General features: G+C 45.4%; 1 protein-coding gene across 10 annotated transcripts in view; it reads left to right on the top strand.

Annotated features, from left to right (window-relative positions):
* SPATA21 (spermatogenesis associated 21) overlaps positions 1-21,908 on the top strand; it is a 42,200-nt gene extending 20,292 nt beyond the window's left edge. For 5 of the 10 annotated variants that reach the window (XM_070458754.1, XM_070458755.1, XM_070458757.1 and 2 more), the window contains 4 exons: positions 2,849-2,920; positions 3,018-3,135; positions 20,194-20,369; positions 21,093-21,752. In XM_070458754.1, the coding sequence (XP_070314855.1) occupies positions 2,849-2,920; positions 3,018-3,135; positions 20,194-20,369; positions 21,093-21,553 (827 nt within the window). In that variant the 3' untranslated portion in view covers positions 21,554-21,752. The other 5 variants (XM_020877957.2, XR_011484715.1, XM_070458759.1 and 2 more) reach the window with 5 other exon arrangements.
* Positions 21,909-22,168: the final 260 nt, after the last annotated feature.

The raw sequence follows: 22,168 nt of genomic DNA, 5'->3' as shown, positions 1-22,168 counted from the left end.
TGTGGAGCGTGGGCTTAGTTGCCCTGCCGTGTGTGGGATCCTAGGTCTCCGACCAGGGATGGAACCTGAGGCTCCTGCATTAGAAGGCGGGTTCTTAACCACTGGACCACCAGGAAAGTGCTACATTTTCATTTTGTTCTGGGCCAATGCAGATAATACAGCTTGTTCTGGCTCCCAAAGTTAGTGATTCCTGAGGACCTACTCAGTGCCAGGTTCTGGGGACCCAGAGATGGCCAAGACCTAGTTCCTGACCCTAACATGTAGGTTATCTCTTGAGAACATTCCTCCAGGACATTACCTGTGCTCCATCCGACATTCCTCCGTGACCTGGTCCCTCGTTTTACCAGCTGTATGACCTGGGACAGGTCACTGAAGTTCATCACATCTCAGTTTCCCCACCTGTAAAATTGGGCTCACAGCAGTTACCCATCTCACTGAGCTGCTGAAAAGATCGAATGAGGTAATCCAGGCAAAGCACTGAGCACAACGTGTAGTGCACAGGCTGCATCCAGGAGATGCTAGCTGCTGCTCTCATCTGTTCTCTAAATATGTTTTAGCTGCCTGCGGTGTGCCTGTTCCTGCGCTGGGCACTGGAATAAAGGGATGTGTGAGACCTCTGAGATCTGCCCTCGAGATGCTCTCACAGTCAATGACACAGAAGGAACAGTTACCAAAGGCAGCAGTGCTTAAGGTGGCTTGGAGGAAGGGATGAGGGAGGAAGGCTTCCTGGAGGAGGTGATGCCTGAGCCAAATGGTGAAAGATTAAGCAGGAGTTAGGCAGGAAGAGAAGGAGGAAGAAGGGCATTCCTGGTGGCAGAAATAGCTTCCACACCGGGCATAGGGCACAGAGTGAGGAGCACTGTCCCATCATGTGGTGTGGTTGACTAGATGCAGGGAACGCAGCGGAGCGGTGGGGGCCTGGGCTCCTGACCCGAGTGTCAGCTCTGCTTCCTGCATCACTGTGGGAGGGTGAGTCCTCACTCAAGCTAGGCTAGGCACTGGCCTCAGTTTGGCCCTTGGATTATCCCAGGTAATAGCCTGTTTTTGTCTGTGCCCCGGGCCTCATCTATGACAGGGGATTAGAATATTAGTGCCTGCTGCTCCCTGCCCCCCACCCTGAGGATGACTTTAAGGATTAGGGACCATTCATTAATTTTTCAAGTAGTTGAAAGAACTGGCATCTGGTCCCATCTCTTCATGGCAAATAGAAGAGGGAAAAGTGGAAAGCAGTGACGGATTTTATTTTCTTGGGCTCCAAAATCACTGTGGATGGTGACTGCGGCCATGAGATTAAAAGATGCTTGCCCCTTTAAAAGAAGGAAAGCTCTGACAAACCTAGACAGCATATTAAAAAGCAGAGACATTGCTTTGCCAACAAAGGTCCATATAGTCAAAGCTGTGGTTTTTCCAGTAGTCATGTATGGATGTGAGAGTTGGACCACAGAGAAAGCTGAGCGCCAAAGAATTGATGCTTTTGAACTGTGGTGTTGGAGAAGACTCTTGAGAGTCCCTTGGACTGCAAAGAGATTAAACCAGTCCATCCTAAAGGAAATCAACCCTGGATATTCATTGGAAGGACTGATGCTGAAGCTGAAGCTCCAATACTTTGGCCACCTGATGTGAAGAGCCGACTCTTTGGAAAAGACCCTGATACTGGGAAAGGTAGAAGGCAGGAGGAGAAGGGGACAACAGAGGATGAGATGGTTGGATGGCATCACTGACTCAGTGCACCTAAATTTGAGTAAATTTCAGGATCTAGTGAAGGACAAGGGAGACTCGTGTGCTGCAGTCCATGGGGTCACAAAGGGCTGGACACACCTTAGCAACTGAACGGTAATAACAAAGTTGAGAGAGCATTTCCCAAGCACCTCCTGGTTTTAAGTCCTGAGGATACAATACAGGATAAAACATCCAGTCCCTGCCTACCAGAGCTTCCGTCAAACCCCAAGTCTTGTGAGTGTGTGGTTGAAACACAAGTGTTTTATGAGAATGTTCAACTGGGAGTCTGACCTACACTGGTCTGACTTCCCTCAGGAAGTGGTGGTCAAAGGAAGCATTAAGGGAAAGAGCTGGAGGGAATTCCCTGGTGGTCCGGTGGTGAGGACTTGGCACTTTTACTGCTGGGGTCGGAGTTCAATCTGTGGGTGCAAAACTAAGGTCCTGCAAGCTGCATCGCATGGCCACAAGAAACAAAAACAAATAAGAAATGAAGAGTTAGCGTGTGGTGGAGAGAATTCTGAGATGAGAAGGCAGCGCATACAGAGGTGTGTATAGAGGCCCAGAGCAGGGGAAGAGGGGACCCAGTGGGAGCAGGTTGATGCTGAGGGAGTTCAGTACCTGGCGAGGCTGCAGGCAGCTGGCAGGCAGGTCCAGCAGACCTTTGAAGGCCCAGGTGGGAGCGCTGTAGGTAAAGATGTGTGCTCATGCAAGACTCACACACTGTAATGAGCATTGCCAACATTTGTTGAGCATGTGTTTGTGTGCATGGCCCTATTCTAAGTGCATTGCCTCCATTTCTCTCCCTTGAGAAAGGCGTTATGGTCATCCTCACCCTATTAGACAAGAAAACTAAGGCTTAGTTGGGCTAAGACACTTGGCCAGGGTCACAGAGATAGTGAGTGACATGAGCCCAAACTGCTGCTTCTAGAACCTTCTGGGAGCCTCTAACCCAGGAGATTTTAATTTTTTTCCTTCTACTTTCCTATGTGTCCCGCACTTTCTACATCCACTATGTGTTACTTTTATAATCAAATCCAACAAGTAAATGCTAATAGCCATGCCTGGGTTGCAGTGTCCGAGCCTTCTCTGGAAGTCCCCTGCCCACTCTGTATTCTTCTGGCTTCCACAGGAGATGGTCGTGTGAACTTCAAAGACTTCTTGACCGTAATGACAGACACCAGGCGCTTCTTCTGCTCTGTGGGTGAGCAGTGGTGAGCCCAGGGCACTCAGAACGGGGGCGCGGGCGGGGCATCCCGGGGTGTCAGATGGTAACAGCAGCCACCATCCCATGTCCCCAGAACAGAACACCCTGATGGACATGGCTCCTCCAAACCCCCATACTCTGTTCTTTGAGATCCTGTCCCTGCTGGTTGAGATGCTGGCCTTACCCGAGGGAGCCTTGGAGGAGATCACCAGGTGAGTAGGTCTGGTCGTTGTGGCTGGAGGGTTGTGGACACAGAAACAGCACCTAGTCTTTCGGCGGAGGAGGATTTTGGATAGTTAGGACTCTTAGTTGCAAGTGAAACACACATAAAATTGGCTTATGCAAAAGGGGAATGTATCGGCTCACATCACTGCTCAGGGCTTCAGGAGACCAGCTGATACCATTCAGGCTTTATTTCTCCTGCTCATCTCCGCATTGGCTTCAAGCTCAGTTGGGCTCTTCCCACAGTGAGAAGGATGGCAACTGGCGGCCCTTACTCATGCCCTCCTTGTTTTGCAACCTCGGCAGCAAGAGGAATGGAATACCTTCTTGCAGAACGCATATAGCAGTCCCAGAAAGAAAGTGTGACAGAGCCTGTTTGGGCTGGACAACAAGAGAGGGGAGACGCCCCACATTTCCAGAATGGGCTGGTGGGCGGTCCTTCTCATCTAAGAAAGAGATGGCTGTGTGCAAAAATGACATGAATACTGAGGGCTAGAAGCAAAGGGTCACTCTTACAGCGCACAGAGGCTCGTCTCTGTTGTTCAGAAAGCTGGATCATTTTTTCCTACCACAGACCAGGCCTTTTCCAAAGAAGCCAGAAGAGGGGGAATGATTACATGTGTTTCAGCAACACCAACTTAGCAAACCCCAGAGACAAGAGATCTGTCTTCCTCCTAGCATCTCTAAATTGCTAAACATATACAGCCCTGAAGATGGCAAATGTATAATTTTAAAAGCAATAAAACAAATTGCCATGTATCCATTTCTTCTGTTTAGAAACAGATAATTTCCAATCATCTTGAAGCCCCTGAGTGCCCTACCCTAACCACAGAGTACTTTCTCATAACAAGAACCAACCCTTATCATTTGCTTTTTGTTTTAAAATCTCCCTGCTTATTTTTCCCCATGTGTCATTCATTGAAAATTTCAAATGTATGGTAAAATTAAAAGAATTTTACAGTAAACAGTTATATGCCCACCACCTAGATTCTACTGTTGCCATTTTGCCATTCTTTTACCTATCCATCACTCTATTCTTCAATCTGTATTATTTTTTATTCATTTTATAGTAGATTGTAGTCATTTCCCTCTAAATATGTCAGTATTTTGGGCTGGGCAAAAAGTTTGTTTGGGTTTTTCATAACATCTTAATGAAAAACTTGAACGTACTTTTTGACTAACCCAATACACATCTTGAGCTAATGATCAATATTTGTATAGAACTTCCGTACCCCCATCTTTTGAGATTCATATAATGTACATTTGGTGAAATGCACAGATCTTAAGTGTATCATTTAGTGAGTCTCAACAAATTCCCACACCCCAGCAACCTGAGCCCCTGTCAAGTTATACAGAATTTTACTATCATTCCAGAAAGTGCCCTCATGACCCTTCCCAGCTGCTCCCTGAAACGACACTTCTTTTAATTTTTTTTCCATCACAGATTGCTTTTCTCTGTCTTATAACTCCATATAAATGGAAACAGAGTACAGTCTTTAGTGTCCAGCTTCCTTCACTCAGCATAATGCTTTCTCCCCCAAACTTTAATATTTAAAAAATCTTGCTTATTTACTTGGCTGTGTCAGCTCTGAGTTGCGATGTGCAGGATCTTGTGTTGCGGCGTGCGAGCTCAGAAGGCGCAGTGCAGCCTGACTGTGCGTGCATGTGTGCTCAGTTGCTCCAGTCGTGTCCGACTCCCTGTGACGACATGGACTGTAGCTGCTGCTCCTCTGTCCCTGGGATTCTCCAGGCAAGAATACTGGAGTGGGTTGCCATGCCCTCCTCCAGGGGATTTTCCCTACCCAGAGATCAAACCCATGTCTCCTGCATTGCAGGTGGATTCTGAGTGGATACCCACTGAGCAACCTGGGAAGCCCATGACTGTATCACAGTATAACCTATTTGTTCAGCAGATGGACATTAGGTCTATGTTCAGTTTCCAGCCATGGTAGAAACAGTGTGAATATTTTGTATCTGTCTCCTGAGACACCTGGGCAAGAGTTTCTTCAGAGCTGTAGTTTTGAAATTTTTTGATCTAAGAAATCTGTTAGTATTTTTTATATTTGAATTTAAGACTGAGAGATCTAAAAAATAAATATCTATTTATTTAACAAAGATAAGGTATGTGACATCGTACAGGAGACAGGGATCAAGACCATCCCCAAGAAAATGAAATGCAAAAAGGCAAAATGGCTGTCTGAGGAGGCCTTACAAATAGCTGAGAAAAGCAAAGGAGAAAAGGAAAGATATAAGCATTTGAATGCAGAATTCCAAAGACTAGCAAGGAGAGATAAGAAAGCCTTCCTCAGGGATAAATGCAAAGAAATAGAGGAAAACAATAAAATGGGAAAGACTAGAGATCTCTTCAAAAAAATTAGAGATAACAAGGGAACAGTTCATGCAAAGATGGACATAATAAAGGACAAAAATGGTATGGACCTAACAGAAGCAGAAGATATTAAGAAGAGGTGGCAAGAATACACAGAAGAACTGTACAAAAAAGATCTTCACGACCCAGATAATCACGATGATGTGATCACTCACACTCACCTAGAGCCAGACATCCTGGAATGTGAAGTCAAGTGGGCCTGAGGAAGCATCACTATGAACAAAGCTAGTGGAGGTGATGGAATTCCAGTTGAGCTATTTCAAATCCTAAAAGATGATGCTGTGAAAGTGCTACACTCAATATGCCAGCAAATTTAGAAATGTCAGCAGTGGCCATAGGACTGGAAAAGGTCAGTTTTCATTCCAATCCCAAAGAAAGTCAATGCCAAAGAATGCTCAAACTACCGCACAATTGCACTCATCTCATACGCTAGTAAAGTAATGCTCAAAATTCTTCAAGCCAGGTTTCAGCAACCGTGAACTTCCAGATGTTCAAGCTGGTTTTATAAGAGGCAGAGGAACCAGAGATCAAATTACCAACATTCGCTGGATCACTGAAAAAGCAAGAGAGTTCCAGAAAAACATCTACTTCTGCTTTATTGAGTATGCCAAAGCTTTTGATTGTGTGGATCACAATAAACTGTGGAAAATTCTGAAAGTGATGGGAATACCAGACCACCTGACCTGCCTCTTGAGAAATGTGTATGCACATCAGGAAGCAACAGTTAGAACCAGACATGGAACAACAGCCTGGTTCCAAATAGGAAAAGGAGTACGTCAAGGCTGTATATTGTCACCCTGCTTATTTAACTTATATACAGAGTACATCATGAGAAATGCTGGGCTGAATGAAGCACAAGCTGGAATCAAGATTGCCGGGAGAAATATCAATAACCTCAGATATGCAGATATGGCAGAAAGTAAAGAACTAAAGAGCTTCTTGATGAAAGTGAAAGAGGGGAGTGAAAAAGTTGGCTTAATGCTCAACATTCAGAAAACTAAGATCATGGCATCTGGTCCCATCACTTCATGGCAAATAGATGGGGAAACAGTGGAAACAGTGGCTGACTTTATTTTCTTGGGCTCCAAAATCACTGCAGATGGTGACAGCAGCCATGAAATTAAAAGACACTTATGCCTTGGAAGGAAAGTTATGACCAACCTAGATAGCATATTAAAAAGCAGAGACATTACTTTGCCAACAAAGGTCCGTCTAGTCAAGGCTATAGTTTTTCCAGTAGTCATGTATGGATGTGAGCATTGGACTCTAAAGAAAGCTGAGTGCTGAAGAATTGATGCTTTTGAACTGTGGTGTTGGAGAAGACTCTTGAGAGTCCCTTGGACTGCAAGGAGATCCAACCAGTCGATCCTAAAGGAGATCAGTCCTGGATGTTCATTGGAAGGACTGATGCTGAAGCTGAAACTGCACTACTTTGTCCACCTGATGCGAAGAACTGACTCACTAGAAAAGACCCTGATGCTGGGAAAGATTGAGGGCAGGAGGAGAAGGGGATGACAGAGGATGAGATGGTTGGATGGCATCACCGACTCAATGGACGTGGATTTGGGTGGACTCTGGGAGTTGGTGATGGACAGGGTCGCAAAGAGTCGGACATGACTGAGCGACTGAACTGAACTGAACTGAACCTCATTATATGATAATCAAAAACATTTTAAATAAAAAAATAACAATACTTTCCAAAACAAACAAAAAAGTTAACGAGAAGAGTGTCATTGCTTTACAGTATCGAGAATCTCTTCTGTCTGTAAAAGGTGAAAGATTTATATGATCTGAAGAGAAACCAGAGTATAAGTTGGCTGGATTTTCATATCTGCTTCTGCATTCAATCTGTTGCAATCTGTTTTTTCAGTTAAAGAATGAAGAAATCATGTATCACACAAATATGTAATTGGAAAAAGTATTTTAATAGTCTTTTCATTTAATAGCCACATATCATGGAGATTATTTGTTTTTTACTTTTTGGAGCAAGCATTTAATGAGGGACATTTCTTTGAAAACAAAAGAGAAACAGAGGTTAATGGGAACAAATTGTCAACTCAGTTTTTGAGTCCAGAGGGCAGTAATTTCGAGGATTCTTAAGTGTCAGGCTCAAAGCATCTTTAGATGGGGTGAGAGAATTCCCTGGTGGTCCAGTGGCTGAGACTCTGTACTCCACTGCAGGGGCACAAGTTCAATTCCTGGTTGTGGGACCTGGGATCCTGCGAGCCCTGAGGCTCAGCCAAAAAAAAAAAAAAAAGGATAGTGGAACAAGGCTCACTGGCGGCTCTCAGGAATTTTCTGGCTTGCAGTTCAAATGTCTTTGGTGATGCCTTCGGGTGTTTCAGTGAACTAACAGCAGCAGGCATTCAGGTTTTTATACATAATCTGTTATGATGTTTTCCTTTTGAAGTTTGTGTTAAGTTGCTTTATCTTGCAGGGCACTGGGGTAAAGGGCTGTCCTAGTTTTTAGTGATGCCAGCTCAGGAGGGTGGGAGGCAGATGAGCTTACAGATACGATATACAAAATGGCAGGAGGCAGTTTATACAGAGGACAAAAGGCTCAAAGTAAGTGAACTGTCCTGCAACCGACAAAGGTATGACAGTTTTTGTTGAAACAGAATTTTTCTCTCCACAATCACGCCCATTTTTTCAAACAAAATCAAAGTAAGACTAATTTGTTTGTGAAAAAAAGTCTAGTCTCATTAAGTATGGCTAAATTTTTTAAAAATTGATTTATTGTTTTGTTATTAAAGTGTAGTTGATTTACAATGTTGTGTTAGTTTCAGCAAAGTGGTTCATATATATATATTATATTTTATACTTTATATTATATATAATTATTGGGACTATATATCATCATATATAATGCATATATAGTAGGTGCTAGGATTGGGCTCTTTAACTGTGAAAGCCCAGGTTCGATCCATGTTCAGCAAAACATCCTGTATGCTGCACAACACAGCCAAAATACAAAAGTATATATATATATATTTCTAATATTTAAAAAACATATATATTTTTTAATTTTTTTTAAAGTGTATATATATTTTTAAAAAGAAATCACAGAAGCAAAGAACATTCAGTTCAGTTGAGTTGCTCAGTGTGTCTGACTCTTTGCAACCCCATGGACTGCAGCACGCCAGGCCTCCCCGTCCATCACCAACTCCTGGAGCTCACTCAAATTCATGTCCATCGAGTCGGGGATGCCATCCAAACCTCTCATTCCCTGTCATCCACTTCTCCTCCCACCTTCAGTCTTTCCCAGAATCAGGGTCTTTTTCAATGAGTCAGTTCTTCGCATCAGGTGGCCAAAGTATTGCAGTTTCAGCATCAGCATCAGTCCTTCCAATGAATATTCAGTGTTGATTTACTTTAGGATTGACTGGTTGGATCTCCTTGCAGTCCAAGGGACTCTCTAAGAGTCTTCTCCAACACCACAGTTCAAAAGCATCAATTCTTTGGTGCTCAGCTTTCTTTATAGTCCAACTCTCACATCCATACATGACCACTGGAAAAACCATAGCCTTGACTAGACAGATCTTTGTTGGCATAGTGATGTCTCTGCTTTTTAATATGCTGTCTAGGTTGGCCATAGCTTTTCTTCCAAGGAGCAAGCGTCTTTTAATTTCATGGCTACAGTCACCACCTGCAGTGATTTTGGAGCCCAGAAAAATAAAGTCAGCCACTGTTTCCACTGTTTTTCCATCTATTTGCCATGAAGTGATGGGACCAGATACCATGATCTTAGTTTTCTGAATGTTGAGCATTAAGCCAACTTTTTCACTCCCCTCTTTCACTTTCATCAAGAAGCTCTTTAGTTCTTCACTTTCTGCCATAGGGTGGTGTTATCTGCATATCTGAGGTTATTGATTTATCTCCCGGCAATCTTGATTCCAGCTTGTGCTTCCTCCAGCCCAGCGTTCTCATGATGTACTCTGCATATATGTTAAATAAGCAGGGTGATAATATACAGCCTTGACGTACTCCTATCCTGATTTAGAACCAGTCTGTTGTTCCATGTCTAGTTCTAACTGTTGCTTCTTAACCTGCATACAGATTTCTCAGGAGGTAGGTGACGTGGTCTGGTATTCCCATGTCTTTAAAAGAGTTTTTCACAGTTTGGTGTGATCCATAGTCAAAGGCTTTGGCATAATGTATAGAGCAGAAGTAGATGTTTTTCTGGAACTCTCTTGCTTTTTTGATGATCCAGCAGATGTTAATGATTTGATCTCTGGTTCCTCTGCTTTATCTAAAACTAGCTTGAACATCTGGAAGTTCACAGTTCACATACTGTTGAAGCCTGAGTTGGAGAACTTTGAGCATTACTTTGCTAGCCTATGAGATGAGTGCAATTGTGCAGTAGTTTGAACATTCTTTGGCATTTTTCTTTGGGATTGGAATGAAAAGTGACTTTTCCAGTCCTGTGGCCACTGCTGAGTTTTCTAAATTTGCTGGCATATTGAGTGTAGCACTTTCACAGCATCATCTTTTAGGATTTGAAATAGCTCAACTGGAATTCCATCACCTCCACTGACTTTGTTCATAGTGATGCTTCCTAAGGCCCACCTGACTTTGCATTCCAGGATGTCTGGCTCTAGGTGTGTGAGTGATCACATCATCGTGATTATCTGGGTCATGAGGATCTTTTTTATACAGCTCTTCTGTGTATTCTTGCCACCTCTTCTTAATATCTTCTGCTTCTGTTAGGTCCATACCATTTCTGTCCTTTATTGTGCCCATCTTTGCATGAACTGTTCCCTTGTTATCTCTAATTTTTTTTTGAAGAGATCTCTAGTCTTTCCCATTTTATTGTTTTCCCCTATTTCTTTGCATTTATCTCTGAGGAAGGCTTTCTTATCATTCTTTGGTATTCTTTGGAACTCTGCATTCAAATGGGTATTTCCTTTTCTCCTTTGTCTTTAGCTTATCTTCTTTTCTCAGCTATTTGTAAGGCCTCCTGAGACAACCATTTTGCCTTTTTACATTTCTTTTTCTTGGGGATGGTCTTGATCACTGCCTCTTGTACACTGTCAGGAACCTCTGTCCATAGTTCTTCAGGCACTTTGTCTAACAGATCTAATCCCTTGAATCTATTTGTCACTTATAGTGTATAATTGTAAGGGATTTGATTTAGGTCATACCTGAATGGTCTAGTGGCAACTGTTCTATGGCAAGGAACATAGGAACTTCCACATATCGCTCTCTCCTTTCTTTTTTCTTTAAATTTACTGTCATGGTTGACATACATGAAGTAATGCACTTTAATTGTACATTTTGTTCTTGGGTTGAATTCATACCATTATAATGTTAAACATCTGGTAGAGATAATATATGCTCAGCTTTATTATATAAATATAATATTTATTATATATTATATAATCTCAGCTTTATAGGAGTTTTGTTTTTTTTTTCTTTCCTTAAGCCAATTAAATACAGCTCTCTTAGAAGTTAATTTTTAGCAATACCATCTGGAGTAGAAAAACATTACATGCATATTATATATCTGTATATATACGTGGGGTCGCAAAGAGTCAGACATGACTGAGCAACTAAACAACAATATATACATATATACATATGCATTGTAAACATACAGACAGGTGCCAAGACAGGCCTTAAGGCTTTCATTTAAAGCCTTAGTTATGAGGTAGGTGCAATAATATGAAGTTTACTAGTCTATAAAAAAAAATAGTTGGATCCAAATTATATTTCTGGCAGATAGAACAAGTTAAAGTTAGTTGCCCAGAAGGCTAAAGCTTTTTACTAATATTGCGGAGAAGTGCTTTAAGACTTTTGGTTCCACATGGCCCTCTTAAAGTGCACGATAGTTTTGTTCTCTTTCCAATGTCCTGATCTTTTACAGTGTCTGAAAGTGCCTTGAGACAATAAGGAGGTTTTGGGACTGGTAAGACTGGCTTTGAATTACTCCTAGAGGCACATTTGTGTCTTTTTAAAGACTTACTTTACAAGACAAGGACAGTTGTTTTTAATTCTCAAAGAACTGGCTTGCAGCTTGAATGATATCAAGACGGGTGATTATCTTGGATTTGTTTCTTTATATCAGTACATTATCTTGGATTTGTTTCTTTATATCAAGGAGAAGAGTTTTCCTTCCAATCTCCAGATGGAAATTGCAAGACTCCTGTGTTCTAGATTTAGAACTGTGTGGCTTTGGAATATTTTAATAAATCATTCCACAAAGGCTTCAGAATTTTTTTTTTCCTTTTTTTCCCTCTGAGTGCAATAGTTTTATTTTAGCTTAGGAAACACAGCCTCTGAATATCAGGCCAACTTCTAACCATATAATCCCTTAAAAAAAAATCACTTCAACATCTTATCAGGTTTCAGCTGGTACAAACATTAAATTTTCCTGGCAGTATCGAACTTTTTTTTTTTTCTCTTAAAACCAAAGGCATACCTGTTTCAAGTGACTCAAAACCAAAACTAATGAGCTTTTTATGACTTAACCACGAATGCAAGAGGCATCTTCAAAGAGGGTGCAAAACACACAGCCCTCCCAAGATCCAGAGTCACCCCCAGACAGCTAAAAGAAAGTCTTTAAATAACCTCCGCATCTTGTGAACTGTTGATGGTCCCTAGGATACTAGCCATAAACGGAGAGTAACCCATATTTCTGTCAGGACATCTGTGTATTCTCAGGGCTGCGAGCCTGACAACTGGCCACCTCCAGACACAGACCGGCCTGCCAACCTGCATGCCTGGGCAGGCAGACAGCCAAGCCAAGACCTCAGGACAGAAAATGAGAAAAAAGGGAAAGTGATAGCTGTACCTGGGAGTGTTAGTCGCTCAGTCGTGACCAACTTTTGTGATCCTATGGACTATAGCCCGCTAGACTCCTCTGTCCATGGGATTTCCCAGGGAAGAAAACTGAAGTGGGCTGTCATTTCCTTCTCCCAGGGCTCTTCCCAACCCAGGGATGGAACCCATGTCTCCCGCACTCCTGGCAGGTTCTTTACTGTCTAAGCCAAGAGTCCCCCAGCAATGCCGGGGGCCACCTGCCATTGCTGATCCCGGGGTCTGATCCCTGGGTTGGGAAGATGCCCTGGAGAAGGAAGTGGCAACGCTCCAGTATTGCCTGGGAAATCCCATGGATAGAGGAGCCTGACAGGCTGTAGTCCATGGGGTCTCAAGAGTTGGACATGACTTAGCGACTAAGGCAAGCACTTGACTGGGCACTACAGACAGAGACCCAGGAGGCTGACGTGGCAGGAAATCTCAACTTCTGTCAGTTTAGTCAGGTCCCAGGATCTCTCAGGGGCAGCCCTTCTCCCCCCCGCCCCGGAGGAGGGTGTCCCAGCCAATGCTAACTCACCCTTGTTGGTGAAGCTTTCCTCTGTCCTGTTAGGATTTTCAGCTGGGACTGACTTAAGACAGGAGAAAAGCACAACATGTATTTACGTGTACAGAAGAGGAAAAACGCTCACAAAAAAAATGAAGACCCAAAGACGTGACTAGGCCTAAGTGCCTATACCCCGGCTTGAACAAAGGGTAGTAGCTGTAGGAAAGTAGTAAGTGCCGTGGGGGTGAAGGTGTAGTCGCTAGGTCGGGTCCGACTCTTGAGACCTGATGGCCGTGGCGCCCAAGGCTCCTGTGTGCGCTGACCCCACGTGGGCAGGCTGGGGGGCACCGCCTAACTGGGCAGTTCTTTGGCCTCTGCGCCTCATCTCTTGCAATAAGAATGCTTCCTCCTCCTCCCATACAGAAGGCACCTCTCATGTGGCACTTTTATCTCCTGCTTTTAGAAAGAAAAAGGAAGGCCAGTGTACCCCTCTTCCATCTACAGTTTATCAAGTGCCTTTAATTCAAAATAAGCAATATGGGAGTTCCCTGGGGGGTCCAGTAGTTAGGACTTGGTGTTTTCACTGTAGTGGCCCGGGTTTGATCCATCATTAGGGAACTAAGATCCTTCAGGCCTTGTGACAGAGCCAAAACAAATCAAGAAACACACGCAAAACCAAAATAACCAATATCCCAAAGTGGCATATTTTGGGGATGGCATGTTCTGAAGTCCTTCGAAAGAAAGAAAAGACCAGTGCAGCCCACAACTCAACGGCACACGTGCTTTTCCTCAAGACAATCATAGTACGCAGCGGAAGGGTTTCTAAAGAACACTTACAGGGACTTCCCTGGTGGTCCAGTGGCTAAGATACCTTGCTTCCAATGCAAGGGGCCTGGGTTCGATCCCTGGTCAATCCCACATGCTTCTGCAACTAAGACCTATTGCCACCAAATAAGTATTTTTTTAAAAAGAATATTTATAGAGGAACTTCCTGGTGGTCCAGTGATTGAGACTCCACACTTCTAATGCAGGAGCCCAGGTTCGATCCCTGGTCGGGGAATTAGATCCTGCATGCAGAAATGTAAGGGTTCACGTGCTGCACATGTTGCAACTGAAAAGACACCAAACGCTGCAACTGGCCATCCTGCGTGTGTGCGCGCTGTCACTTCAGTCGTGTCCGGCTTTGCGGCCTGATGCGCTGTAGCCCGCCAGGCTCCTCTGTCCGTGGGATTCTCCGGGCGAGAAGACTGGAGTGGGTTGCTGGGCCCTCCTCCAGGGGACCTTCCAGACCCAGAGATCGAGCCCACGTCTCTTACGTCTCCTGCAGTGGCGGGCAGGTTCTCTACCTCTAGTGCCCTGCGACTAAGACCGCCAGTGCAGCCAAGAAAAAAGAATATTTACAGAATAATAAAGCGGTAAGTACTCAAGAGTCAATGTTTAATACAATTAATAATTTTCATTTTCACCAAGGAAATTTCTTTCTTGTTTTCCTCTCAGTGTATTTTTGATCAGAAATCTTTTTTATTTCTTTTAAAAAATTATTTACTGATTTGGCTGTGCCAGATCTTAGTTGCACCATGCAGAATCTTCTAGCTACAGCATGTGAGCTCTGGCCTTGCACTGAAGAATACAGTGACTCTGAGATGAGTTTCGTGCCACTTGCTTGATTTATGCTAAGGGGGTTTTACCCCCCACTGTTTTGTAGCTTCAGGGCAAATGTCAACACAAAATACCAAATATCAAGAGAATTAGAAGACAGGCCACAGACTGAGAGAAGATATTTTCAAAAGATATGTCTAATAGAAACTGTTATCTAAAATTTACAAAGGAGTTTTTAAATGAAATAATAGGAAATCAAACAACTTGGTTAAAAAATAGGCAAAAGACTTGAATAGACACCTCACCAAAGGACGATGAGGTGATCATGGATGATCAACAAGCATATGAAAAGATGTTCAACATCATCTGTCATTAGGGAATTGCAAATTAAAACCCCAACGAGATACTACTGTACACCTGTTAGAATGGTGGAAGTCCAAGACACATAATCTTCACATGCGGGCAAGGATGTGGCGTCAGAGGAAGTCTGGTTTCATTTCTGGTGGGAATGCAAAATGGTACTGCCACTTTGGAAGACAGTTTGGTAGTTTCTTACAAAACTAAACAAACTCTTACATGATCCAGCAATTGTGCTCCTTGGTATTCATCCCAATAAATTGAAAATTTAGTCCACACAAAAACTTGCACACAGATGGGTAAAGCAGCTGTATTCATAACTGCCAAAACCTGGAGGCAACCAAGATGTCCTTCAGTCGGTGAATGGATAAATTAGCGGTGCTACATCTATACAGTGGAATTTGTTGTTTTTCAGTCGATACGTTAAGAGGAAAGTGAAAAGACTGGCTTAAAACTCAGCATTCAAAAAACTAAGATCATGGCAATCTGGTCCCATCACTTCATGGCAAATAGATTGGGGAAACAATGGAAACAGTGACAGACTTTATTTTCTTGGGCTCCAAAATCATTGCAGATGGTGACTGCAGCCATGAAATTAAAAGACAGTTGTTCCTTGGAAGAAAAGCTATGACCAACCTAGACAGCATATTAAAAAACCCGAGACATCACTTTGCCAACAAAGGTCCATCTAGTCAAAGCTATGGTTTTTCCAATAGTCTTGTGTGGATGTGAGAGTTGGTCTATAAAGAAAGCTGAGCACCAAAGAATTGATGCTTTTGAACTGTGGTGTTGGAGAAGACTCTTGAGAGTCCCTTGGACTGCAAGGAGATCCAACCAGTCCATCCTAAAGGAGATCAGTCCTGAATATTCACTGGAAGGACTGATGCTGAAGCTGAAACTGCACTACTTTGGCCACCTGATTCAAAGAACTGACTCATTAGAAAAGACCCTGATGCTGGGAAAGGTTGAAGGCAGGAGGAGAAGGGGATGACAGAGGATGAGATGGGTGGATGGCATCATTGACTTGATGGACATGAATTTAAGTTAAGCTCCAGGAGTTGGTGATGGACAGGGAAGCCTGGCATGCTGCAGTCCACAAGGTTGCAAAGAGTTGGACACGACTGAGCGACTGAACTGAAGTTGTTGTCAAACTCTTTGCAAACACATGAACTGCAGCATGCCAGGCTTCCCTGTCCTTCACTGTCTCCTGGAGTTTGCTCAAACTCATGTTCATTGAGTCAGTGATGCCATCCAACCATCTCATTCTCTGTCACTCCCTTCTCCTCCTGCCCTCAATCTTTCCCAGCATCATAGTCTTTTCCAATGAGTTGGCTCTTTGCATTAGGTGGCCAAAGTATTGGAGCTTACAGTGGAATATTCAGCACTAATAGGAGCCATCAAACCATGAAAAGACAGAGGAAACTCAAATGCATATTACTAAGTGAAAAAAAAGTGATCTGAAAAGGCTATATACTTTATAATTTCAACTACATGACATTCTGGAAAAGACAAAACAATGAAGAGAGTAAAAAGATTAGTACTGACTGGGGTGAGGGGAGATGGGGGGAGGTGGAGCACAGACTTTTTAGAGCAATCTATTTCTGTTTTATAAATAAGTTCATTTGTATCATTCTTTTTTAGATTCCACATGTAAGTGATTACTGTATGGTATCTGTCTTTCTCTGACTCTACTTCACTATGAGAATCTCTAGGTTCATCCACGGTGCTGTAGAAGGCATTATTTCATTCTTTTATGATTAATGCTCCATTTTATATTCTATCTTCTTTATCCATTCATCTTTTTTTTTTTTTTAGATATATTTATTTGGCTATGCTGGGTTTTAGTTGCAGCATGTGGGATCTAGTTCCCTGACCAGGAAATGAACCCGGACCCCTTGCAGTAAGAGCAAGGAGTCTTAGCCACTGGACCACCAGGGAAGACCCCTTTATCCATTCATCTTTTGATGGACATTTAGATTGCTTCCATGTCTTGGCTATTGCAAATAGTGCTGCTGTGAACCCTGGGGTACATGTGTCTCTTGAATTAGAGTTTTCATCTTTTCCAGATATATGCCCAGGAGTGGGATTGCTAGGTCATATGGTAACTCTGTTTTTCATTTTTAAAAAAATAACCTCCACACTGTTGTCCATAGTGGCTGTGCCAATACACACTCCCAACCAACAGCACAAGCGGGTTCCCTCTTCACACCCTCTCCAGCCTTTCTCTTTCTTCTTGAATATTTTTGGCATTTATGTCTATATGATATGGATGCACTGCAATATACTGGTTATTGATTTTTGTCTACTGACTTCCTGTTATGGTGAGAATTTAGCTGTCTGATACAACTATCCCCTCAGCTCCTCCCCGTTCCAATACATTATCACTTTTTACTAAATGTTTGTGGTTTCTAATATTATGGCTATGCGATTATTCATAGCTGGGCATCTTCAATGCTGATTTAATTTTGTTTTATTTTCTGAAAGTCAACAATTGCCCTTTTAGAAACAATGACTTTTTTGGCTGTGCTGGGTCTTCGTTGCTGAGGCCAGCTTTCTCCAGTTGCGGCGAGCCGGGCTGAGTGGCGGGGGCGAGGCCACCCTTTGCTGCGGTGCCGGGGCCTCAGTGCCGCAGCTCTGGTTGCAGTGTGGGCTCCGGCGCGTGGGCTTCGGTAGCTGTGATGCACGGGCTTAGTTGCCCCCTGCCCTGTGGGATCTTCCAGACCAGGGACTGAACTGGTCCTTCACACTGTAAGGCAGATTCCCAACCACTGGACCACCAGGGAAGCCCTGCCTTGATATTTTTTCCTTTGTATTCTTGATAACTCTTTCACCTTCCTAAAACTGCTGTTTCTTGGCAGCATTCTCTAAATAACTCCATTCTTCTCAGTTTTGGGTTAATTTCCTTTTAGGCCTGTGACAGAGCTCTCATCTTGGGAGTCTGTAGTCATCCTAGAAATTCTTTCTTCCTTTCTTCTGATTGGAATACTGGCTACTGGATCACATGTCTTACCTTTTCTTGGTTTGCCTCTTCTTTCTTGGTTTGATTTGCTTTAAAAAAAAAAGTTGGAAGCATGTTTCACCAGTAGCTTTTGGGGCTTAGAAAGGCAGTAACTCAACAACAGGTATGGGAATGGCAACCCTTGATGTTTCTGTATTTTAAGTTATAGTGATCTGATCTAAACTGGTTATCCGCTATGGGAGTTGCACTGCCATCGTGGGATCTGTGGATCATCTTGCTTTACCTTTTGTCTTTCTTCTGTGTTAGGTTTCTTATTTTCTGTATGTATATCTTCCTTTTCTTTTTTGGTTTCTGCCCTCAGTTTGGAAGAACGTGCCCTCTAGGAGCTTCCTGAGAAAGGATGGCTGGGAGGCAGTTTTAAGATTTCGTATGTCTACAAAGTGCTCATTCTGTCATACGTACTGAACAGTTCAGCTGGGTACAGAATTCTAGATTAGTCTGTTGATTAAGGACTAGAGCCCAGTGTACTGCAGTTTAAACAACTTGGTTTATTTCTCTCACACGGATGGTCTGGAGGAAGCAGGCAGGAAGGCAGAGTTGCTCAGGCACCCAGTTTCTTCCCCACTGATCATCCCACCATTCCCTGGGTCGATCCTAAGTCAATTTACCAAAACACATGTACACTGAGGCCCATAAGAAGCGGAAGGAGAGAGCAAGCAGTTTCCTTTAAAGCTGTGACTGAGAGTGCTGCACACACTCTGCTCAGTTCTGTGGGCTCCTGTGGGGTGAAGTCGTTTTCTAGTCCATCTTTTTACTTTGGATGTTGCCTTTTCAGGCCCTAGTTTTACACAGGGATCTGGACCCAGTCTCCATGTGAGGGCTCTGGAGTTCATTTCCTATGTGTGACCCTCGTGAAAACCCCCAGCTCCAGGCTGCAGGCCCAGCTTAGCCACCGGCTGAAGCCGTAAGGGCTGCCCATCGCTCTGAGCAGCCCGCACGCCCTTCACCGCTGCCTGAAGCCCCAGGCGGGCTGGACTGCCCAGCTTGCTGTCCATCTCCACCCCCTTCTCCCTCACATACCACCTCGCCCCCTCTGCTCCCGGAGCTCACCAAGCTCTTTCCCACCTCCTGGCCTTTCCCAAGCCGTCCCCTCTGCCTGCCTCTTCCTGACATCCCCTTAGCTTGCTCCCTCCTCCTCCTGCTCAGATGTCACCACCTTGGAGACTCTCACTGACTCTGAACAACGGAGTTCATCACTATTGCTTACTCAGCTTTTACTTTCTCTCAAAGCACCCATCACTACTCACACGAGGACCATGATTTTTATTTGTTCAGGATCTGACTCTCGACTAGATAAGGACCTAGGAAGCTGATTCAGAAAGTGATACCAGGGAGCAGAACTGAGAGAAGGGGTGTGAACAGAGGAGAAAGAGTCAATACAAGGATGTGCTGTTGAGTCAACCACCCTAGGATCTTCCGAGGAAGACTTACCAGTGGTGGCTCAGAATTCTCAGGGGAAGAGAGAAGCCTGTATACCCCAGAGCTGGCTCCTTGGTCAAGGGTGCCCCTCACAGCTGTTTAATTCCCCTGCACTTCTGGGCTGCATACGTGTCAGAAGTCTGCAGCAAGTACGATCTGAGGTGAGACCCGTCAGTGTCCCTGGGCAGAGCTCGTTGAGGCCTATGGAGAAGTGGTTGCCGTGACAATGGCTGGTAAGAGGTGGGGCTGAGAGACGACACAAGGGCCTTAAATAAACATCTCCTGTGCTGCCCCAAGCACGTAGATGAGTGACTAGCACACAGCAAACACTTAATAAATATCTGAATGAATGAATGTATATATGGCGCTGCGGTCTAGTGGGGAAAAGGCAAGTAGTGATGAGTTAGGAATATTAAGTGGGCTGTGATGGGGTAAGTACAGGTTGTCAGGGGTCTATAGCTGGAGCCCAGCTAGTTTACTGGAAGACAAAGGACTTCCTGGAAGAGATGGCCCTTATGCTAAAATCTGGAAGATGAGCAGGAATTAACTGCATAGCTGGCTTACAAAGCATTTGCACATCCAAGTAAAAATACCAGTGATAGAAATCATGGGTAATATTTACCAAGCTCTTTCCTTGGGCCAATTTGCTGAATGCTTAATGGGTCTTGTTAATCTTTGTTTTTAACCCCATAAAAACGTTGACCAATCCACCCGAGAAGTCAGGTGATTTGCAGTGACTGGGAGAGATAACCGTCTCCCCACTTCACACGGGGTGACTGAGGCTCAGAGCAGGGCAGTAAGTTGCCTGCAGTCACAGAAGTTAATGGCAAAGTCGGGACAAACGCCCAGATCTCCTGAGCCCCTGCTCCTGAGCTGGGCAGACACAACAGGGGCTCAGGAAGAGGGAGGGAGGAGGAGGGGAAAGGAGATGTGGCCGTGCTGAGCTGGGCGGCACTGCTCCCCAGCTATTACCAGAAGAAGCTGAAGGAAGGCACCTGTAAGGCTCGGGAGATGGAATCGGCAGTAGGGCGGCTGCAGCCCCGGAAGAAGCTCCCCTACAACGCCCCACAGGCAGACACCCTGGAAATGCCCGAACGCAGAGTCCTCAGGGTCCTGAGCCGGCTGAAGCAGCAGAACTACGGTGAGGGCCCCAGGCTCCCCCAGTGGCTCCCCACTTCAGCCCGGGCTCTCCCAGCAGCTCCCTTCACCCCAGGCTCCCCCAGCTGGGGCCAAGGCATGGCTCCCCGCTTTGGGCCCAGCTGTGTGCTGACAATCACCCCAGCTCCAGCCCCGCACACTCTTTACCCTGAGCCCGAGCCCAGGGAGCACGGCTGGTCCCAAGAGCCTGGACTGGGAGGGCAGAGGGGCTGAGCAATCCCAGCTCATTTCTTGAGCACACTTGGGGTCACTCTCTGTGATAAGCCCTTTGCAGATGTGCTAGAATTTAGTCATCATAACCATGTGTTTATTAATACTCTATGCATTTACAATGAGAAAATTAAAGTTTAAGCAACTTGCGTAAGGCCCCACAGCGAGCATGTGTCAGAAAGGAGAGTTTATACGCAGGCCAGACCCCTGCTGTGTGCCAGGTGGGTGGACGAGGAGCTTTCCGAACGACTAGACAAGTGTGCTCCTTTCTAAGCTGCTATCAGCCTGCGCTCATCAGCTCAGCATTCAGCCAAGCGCTTTACATACACCACCCCTTAAATCCTGTCAACTCAGGAGGACGCCACTCTCATCTCTGGCTTCTGTAGCAGTTCAGGGAGGTCAGTTGAGTGGCCCAAACCCTCCCACGGGTCGGCCTGGCTCCCAAGGCTGAGCGTGCTCTGAAACGCCCCCCTCCTGCCTCTCCCACCGCTGCCAGCTGCCAACCTGCAGAGCCCGTACGCCCAGGTGCCTTGCATCCCGCTCTGCCCGCGGCTGGACAAGAAGACGGTTCGCCGGAAGCAGGGCGGCCGCTACGTGCTGGAACAGTGCACCACCAGCGGCCTGGGCCCCGACATCCACAGCATCCTCTGGCACGCTGGATCTCAGGGAGGCAGGTGGGTACCCCGAGAGCAGGGCAGGCCCCAGCGCAGGCCCGTCCGCCTCCTCGTGAGAGGGCCCGGGCCTAATCCAAGGGGCATCCAGCCTTCCAGGAGGCGGGTGCAGACACTGCTGCTCCAGAGAGGAAAGAGGGGAAAGGACAGGAGAGGGAAGGAACTGATCTCTGGGCCAGGCGGGTCGTTCCAAAGCCAGCGTACTCACGCCTTTCAGTGCCCAGGACTCCCTGGTGCTACCTGCCTTTCTCACGCAGAGGGTTTGATTCTCAAGGTCTTTGCCTGAGTCTGATTCCACTTTCATAGTAATAGGAGACCGGCTCAGCAGCCGGGTGGATGTGAGTTTTGCCTGCAGCGGTCTTTCCTGGGCCTGCTGGGATGAAACTACACGAGCCTTGGAGTCAGGCCCCCATCCCGACTGGGGCTCCATCCCTGCCTTGGGCAGACGGGGTGGCTCCCTCCCTCCCGCCCTTCTCCCCTGCCTCTCCCCCAGGGAACCCGGTATGAATTCTGTACCGGCTCGAACCCACTGACCCTGCCAAGTCCGGACTCTGCCTACTTCTGACGGGTCACCGGGCAGGGGCTGCTGCTGGATTGTTCTTTTGTGGCCTGGTAAGCCAATAAACAAGAACCTCAGCCTCTGTGCCTGTGTGCCCCCTGACTGTCAAGAGTGTGGGGCCTCAGGCTCCAGCGCCCTGAAGGCAGAGCTGCCCTGAAAGCCTAATGAGGGCCAGGTGTCCTGCTGGAGGCGGCCCGGGTGCAAGTCTTGACCGTCTGTGCTCTCCAAGCACAGAACGGGACTGTCCTCAGATGAGTGTCTCCAGGCCTTGGGCTAGGAGCCCCGCAAGGGCAGGGGTTCTTCCCCTTGCTTGAAGGAGATGGTGGATATGAGGGGCCTGCC

Source organism: Odocoileus virginianus, chromosome 30, assembly GCF_023699985.2.
Source record: "Odocoileus virginianus isolate 20LAN1187 ecotype Illinois chromosome 30, Ovbor_1.2, whole genome shotgun sequence".
NCBI classification, from domain to species: Eukaryota; Metazoa; Chordata; class Mammalia; order Artiodactyla; family Cervidae; genus Odocoileus; species Odocoileus virginianus.
The sequence above is the reverse complement of the archived record's forward strand: the minus strand, read 5'-3'. Positions and strand labels throughout refer to the sequence as shown.